The sequence below is a fragment of the Myotis brandtii genome, unplaced genomic scaffold (genome assembly GCF_000412655.1).
Source record: "Myotis brandtii unplaced genomic scaffold, ASM41265v1 scaffold398, whole genome shotgun sequence".
In the NCBI taxonomy this organism is placed as follows: Eukaryota; Metazoa; Chordata; class Mammalia; order Chiroptera; family Vespertilionidae; genus Myotis; species Myotis brandtii.
The window spans coordinates 1,815,648-1,834,705 of record NW_005365280.1 but is presented as its reverse complement, the minus strand read 5'-3'; the positions used below and the strand labels follow the sequence as shown (position 1 = coordinate 1,834,705).

Below are 19,058 nucleotides of genomic sequence, written 5' to 3'. Positions count from 1 at the left end.
TCGCGGCCGTGTTCCTGCGCCCCAGTTCCCGGCGCCTTGCGCCCCAGCAACCCGCGCCCTACACCTTGGTCTCTGCTCCCAGCGCCTAGGTCTCTTCCACCTCCAGCACTTAAAGGCTCGGCAGGAGGCGCTGGGCACCTGAGCAGTTGCCGGGAACTGTTGCCACAATAAACCGAATCACCGGAACCTGGGAACTGGGCGGCGATGGCACTTCGGTAACTGAAAACTAGAAGATAGGAGGCGCCGAATCACACCTGGGATGCAAATCGCGGCCCTCTCCAAAGCGAACGGAGGGGAGGGCCAGCTGCTGGCCGAGTTAGTGTTTAAAGTACTGCAGTCATCAGCATCCTGCGTGGACTTTATTTCTTCTTTCTAAGGTGCCTGGGCATACGCCCCCACCCCCGGTGCTTAGACCACGCCCTCGAGGTGTTGGCTTTGCGCTTCAGACTCTGGGGACTGTGCAGAGAGACGATTGGGAGGAAGGGGACGTAGGAGTCGGATTGGCGGAAGCAGCTCTTGAGGACCCGTGGGCAGCGAAGGCGGCCTGGGTAGCACCAGACGGCAGTATCACAGGGTGGCCACGGGAGAGGTCGGTCCCGCTAACAGAGATCCAGATACTTAGGATCGTAAACAGCTCAGCAGCCGAGAAATGGGTCATGCAAATCATTTTTATGGAAAACGCACTTAATGAGCTGTTAGGAAATAGCACGGATATGCCTATTTCTCTCCGAGAATTAAATTAAAACGGTGTAATGCATCAAAAAGGCAGACCAGGCACACTGCTCAAATGAGCAACAAGTTGTTCCTTCCTGGATTTTTATTTCTTTTTATTCTATTTTCAAAAATAAAAACAACAAAAAAGGAGCTAACAGGGATTTTACAGATCATGGACCAAGCGCTTATTTGACAGGCTGCAAACTTAGGGGGGGGGAGAGTTAATGAGGGATCTGGGATGAGGAACCTGGTGGCCTGACTCAGACCCTTTAGGCATCCACCTAGGAAAATACTAGCAAGGATTCTTGGAAATGTAAAACTGTTGGGTCCTTCCAAGGAAATTAATGGCCAGCTCTGTTATGAGAAGCTGATTGTTTACTTTATAGCATTTAAACTCATTCTATTCTCCTTACTGCTTGGATGATGTTGTCTGTTAACTTTTTAAAAAAAATAAAATTGAAGACTAGGGAAGATAAAATCCAAGTCAAAGCATTATATTTATTGAGCAACAAGCATTAAAACTGTGACTCAAGAGTGGAAACAAGGCTAAGTAGTATTTGGGGAACATCTCTGAAAAACACAAAACAAAACTCATGGTATAAGTCACATGAAATGCTCCAACTGGAATCTGGAAAATTGTCAACTAGAATATTCCAGCACAGGGAACACCTGTAAAATGTTCTTGAGAAAGTTTGTAGGGTGAACTATATGCGTGAAATACTGCAGACAACTTTTTTTCCTCTCTTTTAAGGCAATCTGCGAACAGAGGTTTGCTGGGACATCCATGTGAATAAAAGGGGTGATACCCAGATATATTGTACAGGTGTCTTTTAAAGCAACCTATGACTATAGTCCGAAGTTGTGAAAATGCCTTTTCCCACAGATGGGCTAGAGCCTGCTCATACATGAAAGCTGACTGTCAGGAATATTTGGACCTGGTCATTAAACACAACCATTATTAAAATTTAGCTTATATAAACTTACAATTAAATTAGTTCTAGTAAAAATAAAGATAACCAGTACAACTCATTAGTTGCTAATCATTTTATTGCAGTTTACTACTATTATGTTTCTGAGTTTATTTACGTCTGTTGCACCTGTATAGTGCAGCTCTCATATAATGGTGGGTTGCTGTGTGCCTCTTCCCAAGTCCTCGTTCAGCGACATCACATTGATAGTTTGAAATCAACCAAGGTGGGAATATTGGTATATGCACCATGAAAATCAGGGCTTCTTCCCCCGTTCCCCAAGCTGCTAATTAAACATTTACCAGCTCGCACTACCTTTCCCCCCTGTATTCCAGAATGCCAAGGAATGACTGCTCTGTTCACCTTCTCCTCTGCCGACCTCTCTCTGCAGGGAAGAGGTGTCAGTGATCCAGCCCTCCACAGGGGAGGAGTGTGTATCACGCCCACATGTCCCTCCACCCCAAGCTGGGTGCTATACCAAGGCTCTGTGCCCTGGTCCCAGATAACCTGTCCACCCTGAACATTGCTAGAGGAAAAAGTGCTTGGATTCTCCCAAAGTGGAACCACTACTTGCTCATTTTAAAGTTTGACTCCAGTCCTTGCCTTTTCTCTTCAATTCTGAACAATCTTGAGAAGGTTAATTCTCTGCTTCCCTCCAGGATGTTTATTTAAGCCTGAGGTTCATCTTGAGCATTTTTCTCTGGAATGATAAGGATATTATAAAGGCGCCTCTCAAACTCTAATGTGCACACCCTGGGGATCTTGTTAAAATGCAGATTCTGAACGGTTTAGGTGGGGGGTGAAAATACCACATTTCTAAGAAGCTGTCATCACTCTTAGTACAGACTCATGCACACCCTGGGGATCTTGTTAAAATGCAGATTCTGAATGGTTTGGATGGGGGGTGAAAATACCACATTTTAAGAAGCTGCCATCACTCTTAGTACAGACTCACACTTGAAGTAGGAAGAGTATAGAACACATGTGAACATTAAATTATTACCTCAAAAGGCAGAAAGGAAAGGGGGAATATGGAAGGAAGAAGGAAAAAGTGAGGAGGAAAATGATGGGGGAGAATTAAAATAAAGTATATTGCCTGGCTGGTGTGGCTCAGTGGTTGAGCATCAACCTATGAACCAGGAGGTCACTGTTCGATTTCCTGTCAGGGCACATGCCTGGGTTGCAGGCTGGATTCCCATCAGGGGGCAGCCCATCAGTGATTCTCATCATTGATGTTTCTATCTCTCTCTCCCTCTCCCTTCCTCTCTGAAATCAATAAAAAAGATATTTTTAAAAAGTAAAATAAAGTCGATTAGGCAATCAAGTATAGAACAGACACTAACTTCATTTTATCAAGGTATTCTCAGTCTAGGAGCACCTTGATGCATCAAATTACAACTAGGAGTGTAATAAACCCGAGTGTCACACCAGTTTCCTGTCCCTCTACCTGGTGGAGAAGGGATCTTTGTGAATTAGTGGGTCAGGGTGAAGAAGAAAAAAAACCCTTTCTTGCCATCACCCAAAGCTCTGGAGTCACTTTCCCCTCTTCTCTCTGATCTGAGAGAGAAAGAGTTACCCTTCCGGGGTTGGCTAATAAACCAGAGAGCAGAGAGGTTCCCTGCAGGCATCGGTATATCCAGGCAGGGTCGGTACCACACCAAGGAAGGCTTTTAAACGTCATATCAAAGCCTTTCAATTTCACTTCAGACCCTGATCTTTTCTAGGAAATGGGGAATCACACAAAGAAATCAGTAATGAGCCCAATTCACTGAGTTTACTGGCATTCTTCCAATGAATAGAAATATTATATGCTGACCTTTATTCCCAAACTTATCTCAACTGACTAATTATTAGAGTAACAGCTGACATTTTCAATGCTCGCTAACATTTAGATAAATGAGGGAAGCTGATGGCTACGCTGGTATTCTTCATTGTTAATTATTGGCTTAAAACAAGGATTGGAAAACTATGACCCCACCCCCACCCACCGCCCCCAACCTCCTGGCCAAACTCAGCTCACTGCCTGTCTTTGTCTGACACCTGAGTTAAGAATGGATTTTATAGCCCTAACCGGTTTGGCTCAGTGAACAGAGCATCGGCAGGTGGACTGAAGGGTCAAGGTTCAATTCCGGTCAAGGGCATGTACCTTGGTTTCGGGCACATCCCCAGTAGGGGGGTGTGCAGGAGGCAGCTGATCGATGTTTCTCTCTCATTGATGTTTCTAACTGTCTATCCCTCTCCCTTCCTCTCTCTGTAAAAAAATCAATAAAGTATATATATTTTTTAAAAAAGAATGGTTTTTATATTTTTTTAATAGTTGGAAAAAAAGAAAAAGGAAGAACATTATCAGTGATTCATGAAAATGATATGAAATTAAAATGTCAGCATCCACAAATAAAGTTTTATTGGAACACAGACATTCGTTTGTTTACACTTTATCTATGGCTGCTTTTGTGCTACACAACCAGCGCCGAGTAGCTGTGACAGAGACCATATGGCCCACAGAGCTAAAAATATTTATTATCTAGCCTTTTACGAAAAATGTTTGCTGATCTCTGATTTAAGATGACAGAGAAAGCAATTCCCACAAGGGCATTAAATAACCACGCGGAGTCCTAATGGGCTGAAAGAGCTTGTAAGGCTTCCAGAAGGGCAAGAAAACCTCCTAGGGAACAGCTGCCACCCAGGGGGGTTCCTCTCATTAGCTAACTAAACTCCAGGTCTGTGAGACATGTTAAGCAGCTTCATTCAGCTGCTAAGACCCTCCCAGGCGCTGCTTGGAGCACCCTGTTCAACAGGAGGGCTGCTGAGTGGGGACAAAACCTCTCTGTGTTTGCTCTGCTGCGTTGCAGCCGGAGTCGCGGTGCAGAGCTTCGTAGCTCCTGGCAAAAGAAAAGACAGAGCCGGATTGTAAGAAACTGGTGGCATTTCAAGAGTCATCTTCCATTTAAAGACCTCATTTTAAAACCCCATATTGTTCTGGTCCTTCGTGTTCTTTTGTCAGACACTTCAACCCAAACACTGTATATCTGGAAAGCAGTCCTCTGCTGCACGCACACACATTGAGTAGCTCAGATGTGAGGGGCCTCCGAAGTTTTTATCCCCAGAATCCACTGGGGCAGGTGGCCTCAGTAACAGCACCAAGTGCATTTAGAAAGCTCAGGAATCTGTCTATAAACCGCTGTGTGCTAAAGAAAACTCTTATTATAAAGGAAAACTGTACCAGGATACTGTCATTAAAAACACACTCAACACATTTGCATAATCAAGACTTTTGTAATCCATGTGCGAACGTTCGCAATAGCATCAGCAATGAATTAATGGAGTTGCCTCAACATGCAGAGTGCAAGCACTCCCCTTCCAGGGACTTGATATGACAGATTCTTGCAGAGAACAACCAGAAATAAATAAATAAGCCCACAAACAGGGGAACAATTGTTTGCCAAACCTTGGCATTAAGCCAACAATCTCAATGTTTGCTCATTCAACACAAACTGGGTAAATACAGAGAGAAAACGCCAACCTCGGGGGAAATAGCTCAGAGAGTGGCAGCTTAACAGTAAATTCAGCCATAATAATCTCATAGAAGTATATGACTCCCATTTACATCTACCCTTAAGAACCTGTTCCGAAGCACGTTTCGATATTATATGGGTCTCATTCTGTGCTGAGTGCTTAATGGGAATGTGTAAAAGGGGAAACAATACTTGCTGAATGGCAGTTGTAAAGGCGAGCTTGCTTTTCAGAAAGCTGTAACAACTCTGAAGGTTACACATGGCAATTTTCACACACTGGTATTCTCGCAGTTAAAGAAAAGTAATATTTAAATGATTTCCACTGCTTCCAATTTTGGCAGTACGTGGGCACGAAGCTCTGAGACTTTTCAAATTAGCGGTGTGATTTTTCCATGCTGGCCTTGAACATATTGTTGGACGCTCCAGGGGAGTTTGGCTGCTTGCAGGACTGAAAGACGAGGGGAAGAACAAAGCTCTCTAAGAGCCTTGCATTTTTTCTCTCCGGGAATGTGGTGGGAAGAAGGCTGGGCCAGCTGGCTGGACTCCGATTCCAGTCCTGCTCTCAGCTAGTGGAGCAGCCCCTTACTCTTGTCACGAAGGGGCTGGACTGGGAGATGCTGAGTGCTCAGCAGCCCCTGGAGCACTGGCTCTTAAAGGGAGGGACCGGAGCATCTGTTTCAGAATCATCTCTGCTGTTTGTCGTAAGTGAACAAACTTATTGGATCAGAATCTTTGAGACTGGTGCCCCAGAATCTGTATTTCCAAGAATTGTCTCAAGTAATTCACATGCACAGGAATGCTGGAGGAGTTGCAGGGCAGAGAGAACTGGGGCTTCAGAGGGAGACTGGCCTCAGTTCACCTTTGACCTGGGCAATTATTTCACCTTCCTATGTCTCAGTTAATTCATCTTTAACATAGGACACAGCTACAACTTAAACTAATACAAAATAACATAGACTGTAAAACTTATAAATACTTTTGGTAAAAAATAAATAAAATAGGGCATAGCAATATTACCAGCTATTTTATAGTACCTAGGGTTAGTGGGAGGGTTAAATATTTTTTTAAAAGATATAGAAAGTGCTTCACTCACTGTAATTATGTAATACATGGCAGCTAAGATGATTTTGACTATGTTTTGACATTTAGAGTCAACCTATTTTTTATTGTAGATACAATTCTAAAATCTGACTTAAAGTCCATAACTACATCAAATTGACAGCACTGAGAGGGAAAAAAGACAGTATTTGTTGAATAATCTGGCTTTTGAACAAGATTCACCGTTAAAAATTTTTTTAAGCCATGAACTTGATTACATCTCTATTTTATACCAACATAGGTCAACTGCCCTCTAGCCTGAGGTATCAGGCTCCAAATCTCTAGGAAAATAAAGAAAAGAAGTGCATACTACCCAAAGCAATCTATAAATTCAACGCACTTCCCATTAAAATACCAATGGCCTACTTCACAGATCTAGAACGAACTCTCCAAAAATTCATCTGGAATAAAAAAAGACCCCGAATAGCTGCAGCAATCCTGAGAAAGAAGAAAATAGGTGGGATCTCAATACCAGATATCAAGATGTATTACAAAGCCACTGTTCTCAAAACTGCCTGGTACTGGCACAAGAACAGACATATAGATCAATGGAATAGAATAGAGAACCCAGAAATCGGCCCGAACCAATATGCTCAATTAATATTTGACAAAGGAGGCAAGAACATACAATGGAGCCAAGATAGTCTCTTCAATAAATGGTGTTGGGAAAATTGGACAGATACATGCAAGAAAATGAAACTAGACCACCAACTTACACCATACACAAAAATAAACTCAAAATGGATAAAGGACTTAAATGTACGACAGGAAACCATAAAAATTCTAGAAGAATCCAAAGGCAACAAAATCTCAGACATATGCCAAAGCAATTTCTTCACTGATACAGCTCCTAGGGCAGTTGAAACTAAAGAGAAAATGAACAAATGGGACTACATCAAAATAAAAAGCTTCTGCACAGCAAAAGAAACCATCAACAAAACAACAAGAAAACCCACTGCGTGGGAAAACATATTTGCCAACGTCATATCTGATAAGGGCCTAATCTCCAAAATTTATAGGGAACTCATACAACTTAACAAAAGGAAGATAAACAATCCAATCAAAAAATGGGCAAAGGACCTAAATAGACACCTTTCAAAAGAGGACATTCAGAAAGCCAAGAGACATATGAAAACATGCTCAAAGTCACTAATCATCCGAGAGATGCAAATCAAAACAACAATGAGGTACCATCTCACACCTGTCAGAATGGCTATCATCAACAAATCAACAAACGACAAGTGCTGGAGAGGATGTGGAGAAAAAGGAACACTTGTGCACTGCTGGTGGGAATGCAGACTGGTGCAGCCACTATGGAAGACAGTATGGAGTTTCCTCAAAAAACTGGAAATGGAACTCCCATTTGACCCTGTGATCCCACTTCTAGGAATATATCCCAAGAAACCAAAAACACCAATCAGAAAGGATATATGCACCCCTATGTTCATAGCAGCACAATTCACCATAGCTAAGATTTGGAAACAGCCTAAGTGCCCATCAGTAGATGAATGGATTAGAAAACTGTGGTACATCTACACGATGGAATACTATGCTGCTGTAAAAAAGAAGGAACTCTTACAATTTGCAACGGCATGGATGGAGCTGGAGAGCATTATGCTAAGTGAAATAAGCCAGTCAATGAAGGAAAAATACCACATGATCTCACTCATTCATGGATAATAAAGACCATTACAAACTTTTGAACAATAATAGATACAGAGGCAGAGCTGCCTCAAACTGATTGTCAAACTGCAGTGGGAAGGCCAGAGAGGGTTGGGGGGCAGAAGGGAGGGGAGTAAGAGATCAACCGAAGGACTTGTATGCATGCATATAAGCAAAACCAATGGACATAAGACACTGGGGGGTAAGGGAGGGCAGGGGATTGTCAAGGAGGGGGGAGAAGGACACATATGTAATACCCTTTGTAATACTTTTAGCAATAAAAAAAAAAGAAAAGAAGTGCAAGTATCACGTGTCATATACCACCAACCAGACTCAGGCATTGCCCTTTTCACAGGGGCACTGCTCTTTCTTCTGGAGCGAGGAGCACCAGTGAGGACATGGTTCTCATGATTCCCTGCCCCGCCCTCCTCCCCTCTGTCTTCTCTTTCATTTTTAGCAGCCACGGCGAGCTGCCTGTTCTTTTCCAGAACAAGCTGCAGTGAGGCCTGATATCAGGATGACTTGGAGGAAGATTATAGCTCTTCTCTCCTAGAAAGCCCGTCACGTCTTGCCAGGAGAATCATCACAGAGGCTGCCACTTATTTCTCTCTGTGTGCAGACTGGCACGCAGGTAGAAGTACTGTTGTTGGATATTGGAGATGAGGGAGGGAGAGTGGGGGGGAGGGGAGAGAGAGAGAGAGAGAGAGAGGAAGAGAGAGAGAGAGAGAATAAGGGGGAAGGGCTGGGACAACTTTGCCATCCTTACATAAGGGTATGTATGGATGCTCAGGACCAGACTCCACCATCCACACACCAGCGGGCACCAGCGTCATTGCCTACAGAAATGGCCCAATTTCATTTAATTTCTCAAACATGGCCTGGGCACCTACTAAGTGTCAGGTGCTCTGCTGGGCCCAAGATAACTCTGCTTCAGACTCACCTTTCAGCTGTGTGAAGGGGGGTGGAACTCTCATAGTGACGGTCATTAAAATAGTAAAGGAGTTAGGCAGACATTGTGGATGTAGAATGAGAAAATGTCTTTCATTCTTCAAAAGAGAAATAGGTGGAACTCTTACCTTTTGTGACAGCATGAATGGACCTGGAGATTATTATGCCAAGTGAAATAAGCCACTTAGAGAAAGACAAATACCATATGACCTCACTTATATGTGGAGTCTGATGAACAAAATAAACTGATGAACAAAATAGAAACAGAGGCATGGATACATGGAACAGACTGACAGATGTCAGAGATGAGAGGGTGCAGGGGGATTGGATAAAAGAAGGTGAAAGGATTAGCCAAAGAACATACTAGTATATGCATGACCCATAGACACAAACAAAAGTGTGGTGATGGCCAGAGGGAAGGGAAGGTGGGTGGAGGTGGGCAAAGGGGAAGGGGAATGGGGACATCTTGTAAGTGTCAACAATAAAAATAAAGAAAAAAGAATGAAACATTACAAAAAAAGAGAGAGAAGAAGAAATAGGTCTGTATTAGAGATGCCGCTCAGAAGGATAATATGCTAATACAAAACACCAGCTCAGTTTGGGTTTACCAAACTTTGCTGGTGTTTTGTATTAGCATGTGTGGGTGTGCAGGCAGAGCCCAGAGGCCAGTGTGGCCATACAGGGGATAGCAGAATGCAGAGATGATGTCAGAGAAGCAGCTAACGTTAACACCATTGCTGTTAGGACTAGGTGGGATCCCAAGAGAAGTAGCAGCATCTAGTTCTTGTTCTTTTTTTGTTGTTGCTAATCCTCACCTGAGGATATTTCTCCATTGATGTTTTAGAGAGAGTGGAAGGGAGGAAGGGAGAGAGAGAGAGAGAGTGAGAGAGAGAGAGAGAGAGAGAGAGAAACATTGATGTGAGAAAGACACTTCGATTGATTGCTTCATGCACACACCCTGATTGGGGCCAGAAATCAAACCTGTAATCCAGGTACATGCCCTTGACTGGGAATTAAACCTGAGACCATTCAGTGTGCCGGGCAATGCTCTAACCACTGAGCAACCAACCAGGGCTAGTTCTTGTTTTGATGAGGTCATGTGTCATTATATACATCATAGGAGTTGCCTGAGGATCAGAAAGGGGATAATGCATCAAGCTGTGGACCTAGGATGCCACTGCACCTAAAGGTCCCAAGTCCATCTTGCCCACTAAGGGTCCTGCTATTTCCTATTCCCTTAGCCGAGTTTCTCCAGCACTCGGCAGAGAATAATACTGTATTTCATGAAAAAATCCTCCATTTCCCCCCCAAATGTCTTTTACTTCACAAACAGGTGGTGTTAGCAGTGATGGGGAATGCGGATGTTGCTCAGAAAGTGATGTGCTCCAGCGAGGACTGCAGCTGGAACATTCTTCTCCCCACAGGTTTCATAGCTGACAGCACCACCAGTCCCCTGTAACGCAGTATTTCAAAATTTAAAAGGAATAATTGAAGAACTGTCTATAGTGGGCTGGCCTAAAAGCTTCCTGCTGAGTTTATTATTTTTTTAAATTGAATTTATTGGGGTAACATTAGTTGATAAAACCATACAGGTTTCAAGTGTACAATCAATAGCTCATCACCTCCTGAGTTTATTCTCCTCTAGAGTTAATCCCAACTGACTATTAGTTACACGTTTTACCAGCTCAGTGCTAAACGGGAAACAGTGCCAGCTATTTGCAATGATATTAGCAGTGGTATTCACCCGGCGAGGAGAGTCCAACTTTCAAAGGAAATTGTACAATGTAGTAAAACTGTACTTTGAATTGTTCAGAGCAGATGTGTTATCATTTCAAATGCTGGAGGGAAACAGTCAGCTTATTATCCTCTTACACATTTAGCTTGGGTTGAATTAAATTTAAAAATTCTTTTATTTCCCATTCTGTTTAGGAAAGAAAGCAAGGTATGCTTCAAAGTTGCCACCGGAGAAATAAAGAGGCATGTCGCCTGTCCTCTTTCCTCAATCTGTTGTATAAAAGGAAACAGAGGGTGCAATCGAAAACAACCTGAATTTATGATTATCACATATCTAGACGGCTTCAAGAAATTCAGTACAATGATGCCTCCAAACTTCTTTTCTTTCCCCTGATGTAACATGGTTCAGGTGACCTTCCGCTTCCAGTCAAAGTGGAGTAATAAGGACCAGAGATTTTCTCTTCCACTAGAAACAATTTAAAACAAAGTATGTGCCACCATGGTTTTCAAGGCATTGGACATCAGACAATGAAAGGCCGTCATCTCTGAGAGATGGAGAGCGAATAGAGTGAGCCGGTCACCTCCAGCTGACTGTCCTGAGGAAGTTCCCAGAAGATGATGCAGGAAGGGAGAACCCCCGAGGGGCCCGAGAGCTCTTTAATTGAGGAGAAGAGGCTGAGAATTCTGAGAGGAAAAGGGTGGCTAGAGTCTGCAGTGTAAAGTGACTGAGAGGAGTCTGAAAATCTCAGAGGGCACGTTGAGTACTCAGCAGAGGACGGATCAGCACAGGCGAATGAGAAAGCTACCCAGGCTGGGGAAAGAACCACACGAAAACATTAGAGCAGCGGTTCTCAACCTGAGGGTCGCGACCTCTTTGGGGGTCGACTGACCCTTTCACAGGGGTCACCTAAGACCATCGGAAAACACATATATAATTACATATTGTTTTTGTGATTAATCGCTATGCTTTAATTATGTTCAATTTGTAACAATGAAATTGGGGGTCACCACAACATGAGGAACTGTATTAAAGGGTGGCGGCATTAGGAAGGTTGAGAACCACTGGATTACAGAGACTGGTACTCACAGCTCTTACTGTACCTGTTCTCACCAGCCAGCCCAGAAAACCTCAGCAGGCATAGGTTAGAGTAGTCAGAAGGTACTAAATACTTGTCATTAGCCCTGAGGAGAAATGATCCCTTCTCTAAGCATCACTGTGGTCCTACCTAACAATTCATAAAAGCAATACCTGGAACTGTGTCCACGTAATGGAATTGTATTCCAAAACAAAGCTCAGGAATATTTATATATGGGAACACAAGACTCTCCAGAACCCAACAATGTAAAATTGATAATGTCAGGCATTAAATAAAATTGATCTTATCAGACATGCAAAAAAACAGACAAACCACTAAACAAACAGGAAAATATGATCCGCAATTAGGAGAAAAATAAGTAACCCAGAACTGACCCCAAATTAGCACAGATGTGAGACTGAGCAGACAAGGGCATTATTTTTTATTATTGCATTCTATGTGTTCAAAGAGCTCGAGGAAAGATTGAGCATGTTAAGTAGAGACACAAAAGATGTAAAAAAGACTCAAATTGAATTTTTGGAGATACAATGTCTGAGATTTAAAAAGATATACTGAATGGGATTCATGATGGTCTTAGTCCATTCAGGCTGCTATTAACAAAGTACCATAGACTAGATGACTTCTACACAAGAAGGTTATAACTCACAGTCCCGGAGGTCCGAGAGCAAGGTGCCAGTGTGGTTGGAAGCCGGTAGGAGCCCTCCTCCAGGGGACACACTTCTTGCATTCTCATGTGGTGGAAAGAGGATGAGAGAGCTCTTTTTCGGGTCTTTTTGATAAGGAAGGGCACCGATTCCATTTACGAAAGCTCCATCCGCATGACCTAATCACCTGCCAAGGTTCCACCTCCTTAAAGAAAAGACGCAGGTGGGGCGACAAAGCGTATTTCATCAAGAAAATGTTCTCACACCTTTGTCTCTAGTTTCATTGGAGAGAAGTGAATACCACAATCTCCAGGGGAAATCTGTGGACCCCCTGCTGCAACAGGGTCTTCAAACGTACAAGGCAAAGTAATTAATGTCACCACCAGGTGGCAATAATACCACAGCGATGCTGGAAGAGTAATAGGCTTGTCTTTATTGCCTCCAAATCATCTACGCAAATAACCTTCGGTGAATTTTGTGCTACTCGTGTTCTACTATCCAATTATGTGGTAATATACTAATTACATTTCTACTCTGAAGTAACCGTAGTAATCAGTCTATGCAGCCTGAACAGTTGAGAGGGCTTTGTGGGGAAAACTGTTATTCTCCTCTGCTACCTTCCCTCTTAGAAGGAAATTAGCCTTAAAGGGATTGAGAATCACCAAGTGGGGAGTGGGCACGGACAGGAGCAGGGAACCATTCAGATAAGGAAAATGAGGCCAGCGACATGAAGAGTGAATTTCCTCAAAATCCTCCTCCTAGAAACACGATCACAGCCCAGAGATCCCGAGTCTCCTATCAGAATTCCCACAAGATAAGGAGTCTGCTCAGCGAGGAGAGGGGCCATCTCCTCCGTGTGCTCTCAGTATCTAACAGGGGCTTATTGAGTTCCTAATGCGGAAAAGGCACTGTGCTAGGCCTGGGGTGTACTGGGGGAGTAATATTAATAACAATAATAATCATACAGATATAAATCTTTGCCCCCAGGAACTTGGGTACAGCTAATGAGTTAATGGTCAAATATGTAATCACAAACTCCCTTAGATAATGTAAAGCAGTGATTTTCAACATTTTTTTTATCTCATGGCACACATAAACTAATTACTAAAATTCTGACACACCAAAAAATATGATATCTATCTATCTATCTATCTATCTATCTATCTATCTATCTATCTATCATCTATCTATCATCTATCTATCTATCATCTATCTATCTATCTATCTATCTATCTATCCATCTATCTATCTATCATCTATCAATCTTCTATTTAATCCTCACTTGAGGATATTTTTCCATTGATTTTTAGAGAGAGTGGAAGAGAGAGGGGAAGACAGAGAGAAATATGAATGTGTGAGAAACACATCGATTGGTTGCCTCCTGCCCATGACCCCGACCAGGGCTCTTGCAGGGCCGGGGAGGAGCCTGCAACCAAGGTATGTACTCTTGACCAGAATTAATCAAACTCTGCAGGCCAACGCTCTATCCACTGAGCCAAACTAGCTAAGGCAAGTATGTTATATTTTTTGCTGTTCTGACAAAAAAAAAAAAAGGCATAAGTTTGATTCACTCACACCAATGACCATTGGTGCGCTGGCTATTGTCTTTTTTTTTTTTATAGTCAAACATTGCATTTTTTTTAAAGTGTATTTTTTTGATTTGAGAGAGAGAGAGAGAGAGATTCATTGGTTGTTTCTTGTATGTGCTCCTTGGCATATTGGGATGATGCTCAAACCAACTGAGTATTGCACGTTGTAAAACTTCTTGCAGCACACCAGTGTGCCTGCTGCGGCACACCAATTGATAATCACTGATATAAGGGAAAGTACAATTTAGTGTGACATCATATACTGGGGCCAGGGTGGGGATCAGAAACTGACCCTGACCTGAGGCTTGAAGCAAACAAAAACGTTGAAGAGTGTTCCAGGCTGACCCTCAGGTATCCTGGATCATAGAGATAGAGAGGTGCCATTTAATACAAAGTATCCTCTAACCATGTCAATGGGTTGGGATTTCATCCTAAGTGCAAGAATAAGTGTTGAAGGTTTTGTACAGAGAATTGACATAGATCCAGTGATATTTTTGAAAGATGAGCCTGTCTTTTATTTGGCAAAAAAAAAAAATTGAGTGGGAACAAGAGTTAAAGCAGAGACTATTATCAGGAGGCTGTTATAGTCATCAGGTAATAAACAATGAATGCTTAGTAGTAAAAATGAAGAGAGGTAAACAGATTCCAGATATATTTTGAGCAAGACTAGGTAAGACCTGTTGTTGTCTTAGATGTTAGGGTTAAGGGAGAAGAAGGGATATGAAAGAGTGGGTGGGTGACATTTACTGAAATGGGGAAGGCAGGAAGAGGAACAGAAGATCAAGCATTCAGTTTTAGACATGATAATTTGAAATGTCAGGGAGACATCTAACTAGGGATGTAAGGTTGGAGCTCAGGAGGAAGGTGTAGGCTAGACTTTCAATTTTAGGGATCATTAGCATAAAACCCTGAGAGTAGATGAGATTGCCTAAGAAAATGACATAGAAAGAGAAGAGGGCCAAGAATTGATCCCAGGAGGATACCAACATTTAGAGGTCAGGCCAGAAATGGGTACATACAAAAACGACAGAGGCACCAGGAAATGTGTTTAAGAAAAACTAGGAGCCCAGCTGGTGTGGCTCAGTGGTTGAACATCGACCTATGAACCAGGAGGTCACAGTTCAATTCCTGGTCAGGGCATATGCCCAGGTTTTGGGCTCCATTCCCAGTGTGAGATGTGCAGGAGGCAGCCAATCAATGATTCTCTCTCATCATTGATGTTTCTATCTCTCCCTCTCCCTTCCTCTCTGAAATCAATACAAAGTATATATATTTAAACAAAAACAAAAACAAAAGACAGCTAGGAGAATGTGGTATCATGAAAAGAGCATCCTTCAAGAAGGAGTAATCTTCTGTATCAAATGCTGCTGTATCAAATCACTATTAAGCAAAGTAAGGCCTGAAAAGGAAAGTTGGATTAAACAATATAAAAACCATTGGTTACCTTCCTTAGAGCACATTCAGTTAAGTGATAGAAAAGGAAGCCAGGTTAGAGGACTTCAAGAGGAAATGGGCACACAATACTAAAATTAAATCATAGATGACTTAGATGAGAAAGGAGAAACTAAAACTTTTTGGAGAAAACATGGAAGAATATTTTCATGATTTTAGAATAAGAAACAACTTCATGAACAATACATAAAAAAGGACAAATCATAGAAGTGAAGACTGCTAAATTTGACTACATGAATATTAATTTAATATTAAGAACTTCTGTTTCATAAAGAATGTGAAAGAAGTTAAATACCCATGGTCTTCCTATTCCATATTTAGAAAGTAGAGAAAAGTTTTCCCCATGTGCCTATATATATATTCATATGTATATGAATGTTTAGTAACATTGTCTATAATAGCAAAAACCTTAAAAATGTTCAGATGACCAAACTCAAATGAACTGATATAATAATGTGGTATATTTATTGAACAGAGTATACAACACAACATTTAATGAAAGTATTTGAACTATATGTGTGCCTCTCACACATGAAACATTGAGCAAAAAATTTGATGTGCACAAATTTGTATTGTGTCCGGTTATACAAAGTTCAAGAATATTATTTAGAAACATGAATATAAATATCCAAAGAAAACGGTAAAAGAAACTTTTTGGAGAAAACATGGAAGAATATTTTCATGATTTTAGAATAAGAAACAACTTCATGAACAATACATAAAAAAGGACAAATCATAGAAGTGAAGACTGCTAAATTTGACTACATGAATATTAATTTAATATTAAGAACTTCTGTTTCATAAAGAATGTGAAAGAAGTTAAATACCCATGGTCTTCCTATTCCATATTTAGAAAGTAGAGAAAAGTTTTCCCCATGTGCCTATATATATATTCATATGTATATGAATGTTTAGTAACATTGTCTATAATAGCAAAAACCTTAAAAAGTTCATATGACCAAACTCAAATGAACTGATATAGTAATGTGGTATATTTATTGAACAGAGTGGTATACAACACAACATTTAATGAAGTATTTAAACTACATGGGTGCCTCTCACACACGAAACATTGAGCAAAAAATTTGATGTGCACAAGACTATGTATTGTGTCCGGTTATACAAAGTTTAAGAATATTATTTAGAAACATGAATATAAATATCCAAAGAAAAAGCTAAAAAAATTAAAAGTATTTGTCCTTGGTCAGCAGACTTGGGCACAGAGAGCAGGGCAGAGGCTACATTTTCAATATATTTTGTAGTAATATTTGATTTTTAAAAACTATGTATATGTATTATTTTAATAAAAATGTAAAAGTAATTTTAAAAGTGAAGGAGAGGTGAGGAAATGGAAACTATATCAATGTTGGTTCTGAATGGAAATATGGAGAGGGTGGTTAGCTGACACAGGAGATGAGATAAGGGGTCATGTTTGTTTTGAGGTGGGGTATCTGAAGCTGGCTCATAACCCGAATTTTAGCTTGCAACTCAAAGCAAAAAATCGGCCGAGAGACGGCTCGTATCTCGAAAAACTCGTTATTCGGGACACTTGTAAGTCAAGACCCCATTGTATATGTATTATTTTAATAAAAATGTAAAAAATATTTTGTAGTAATATTTGAATTTTTAAAACTATGTATATGTATTATTTTAATAAAAATGTAAAAGTAATTTTAAAAGTGAAGGAGAGGTGAGGAAATGGAAACTATATCAATGTTGGTTCTGAATGGAAATATGGAGAGGGTGGTTAGCTGACACAGGAGATGAGATAAGGGGTCGTGTTTGTTTTGACTTTTTTTTTTTCAAGAAACATATTTGGTGTCAATGTAAGGAATCAAGAAGGGGAGGTCAGGATGCAGAAGACTAGGGAGATAAGCCAGAGTATGGTCCCTGAAAAGGCAAGAGGAATTAAGGACCACAGCACCTTTGATTTGAGGACATTTTGTGTGTGATAAAGAGGAAGGAGAAGACCGAAGTAGATACAGGAAGGTGGGTGAGTTTCGAAGAGGTAATATGAGAAAGTTCCTATCTGTAGGCTTACTTTTCTCTTTCTTGGGTGAGAAAGGATGATTTTTTTTTTCTCAGAAGGGTGGTTAGGGAGGAAGAGGAAGAGCTTTGAGAGTGGGGACATTGTAGAACTTGGTGTCCACTTGAGGCCAGGGATCATGAGCTCATAGTGATATAAATTCTCTAATTTCTATACTCACTTTGGCCAGAATTTTTTAAATCAGGGAATATATACCCCCCATCCCCACCCTGAGATATATAGCAGTGTCCAAGTGGCTACTCAAGGCCACAGGATAGCATGACACAGCTTCTGGAAGATACATTTTACATGACAATGATTAATTTTTTAAAATGTATTTAAAAACCAAGAACTCATAAGATTTGAACATAAGTCCAAATAGATTTTTACAGTAAATCAGAGTATTTTAAATGGGAAGTTATGGTTACAAGAGGTGGCTCCAGGCTCTCCTTCAAATTCCTGGGCAAGTGACTTGTTTGCTCCCCTTTGCAGATAGGGGTTCCTGTGTAAAAAAGTTTGAGAACCAATGACAGGCTGAAATGGGTGTTGGAGTCACACAGATGTAAGTGGAGATCAGGAACCATAATTTTGGAATCTAAAGCATGTGCTTTTTCTACCTTCCCACATAACATCTAAAGATTCTTCTTCAAGGTTGCTCATTTCTGTGTTCGAATATTCCGTTAAGCCATATTTTAAATGGCACATACAATAATCTTGCATTTCTTTTATTTAACAGACTGCTGTGAAAGTAGCTCCAGAATTCTGGCTATAAATAAAATTTTATTAAAACCCATGGCAATGTCTGCCTGCCATTTGGCTACTGGACTACTCCATTATTTTGGCCTTTGCTTTTGGTAAAATTCAGAGCTGTACAAATTGGGCTCAAAGTTGTACTAATTCTGGACTCTGTTTAGGAAAGTACATTTGCATCTCCATCATCCTTGCTGTTTGACAGATGAGTAAAAGGAGTCATAGAGGTGTTGCTTGCTTGAGATCCCAAAACTCTTAGCAGAAGCTGCTCCTTTCCTATGCTGTCAGGATAAATGGTGCTACTATTTTTGGTTCGGTGTTCTTTTCCATTTCTGGGTATCGTGATGAGAGAGAGAGAGAGAGAGAGAGAGAGAGAGAAATTCTTTGTTTCTAAGATATTCCCTGATCTCTTTTGGGAATTCACAAGCCATCTATTGTCACGGAAACTCTCATATAATAAGGTCCTTGGGTGCAGGTGACAGATGGAGAGGATCATATGCTAAAGTGCATGTAGCAAAATAAATATGAAATATTACCTCAAACTCTATGCCAGGAATTACAATGAAACCTGTGAACTTACCCCCTTTTTAAAAAAACTTGTCAAATCCTGTTATCTCCTTAATGCTGTGCCCTTTGTAAAGAGCCAGAGGTGAATACATCTCACCAGTAATGAGTAACATTCATTGAAAAAGCAGTTAAAGAGTGTTTAAAGGGATAAAAATTATTTTAAGCATTTAGGAAAACTAAAAATTCTATCTATATGCTAAAAAGGGTAATATGATAATGGAGTCTAATAATATAGTAGTGATCAGATTAGGGAGAAATCTGCCACTGACAGGAAATAGGAGGGGGAGGGGGAGG

General features: G+C 41.1%; 1 protein-coding gene across 1 annotated transcript in view; it reads right to left on the bottom strand.

Moving 5' to 3' along the window:
- Positions 1-8,931, bottom strand: part of STMND1 (stathmin domain containing 1) — a 34,270-nt gene extending 25,339 nt beyond the window's left edge. Inside the window, exon 1 of the mRNA XM_005873051.2 lies at positions 8,898-8,931. Coding sequence (XP_005873113.1) covers positions 8,898-8,931 — 34 coding nt within the window. The remainder of the gene's footprint in view (positions 1-8,897) is intronic.
- Positions 8,932-19,058: the final 10,127 nt, after the last annotated feature.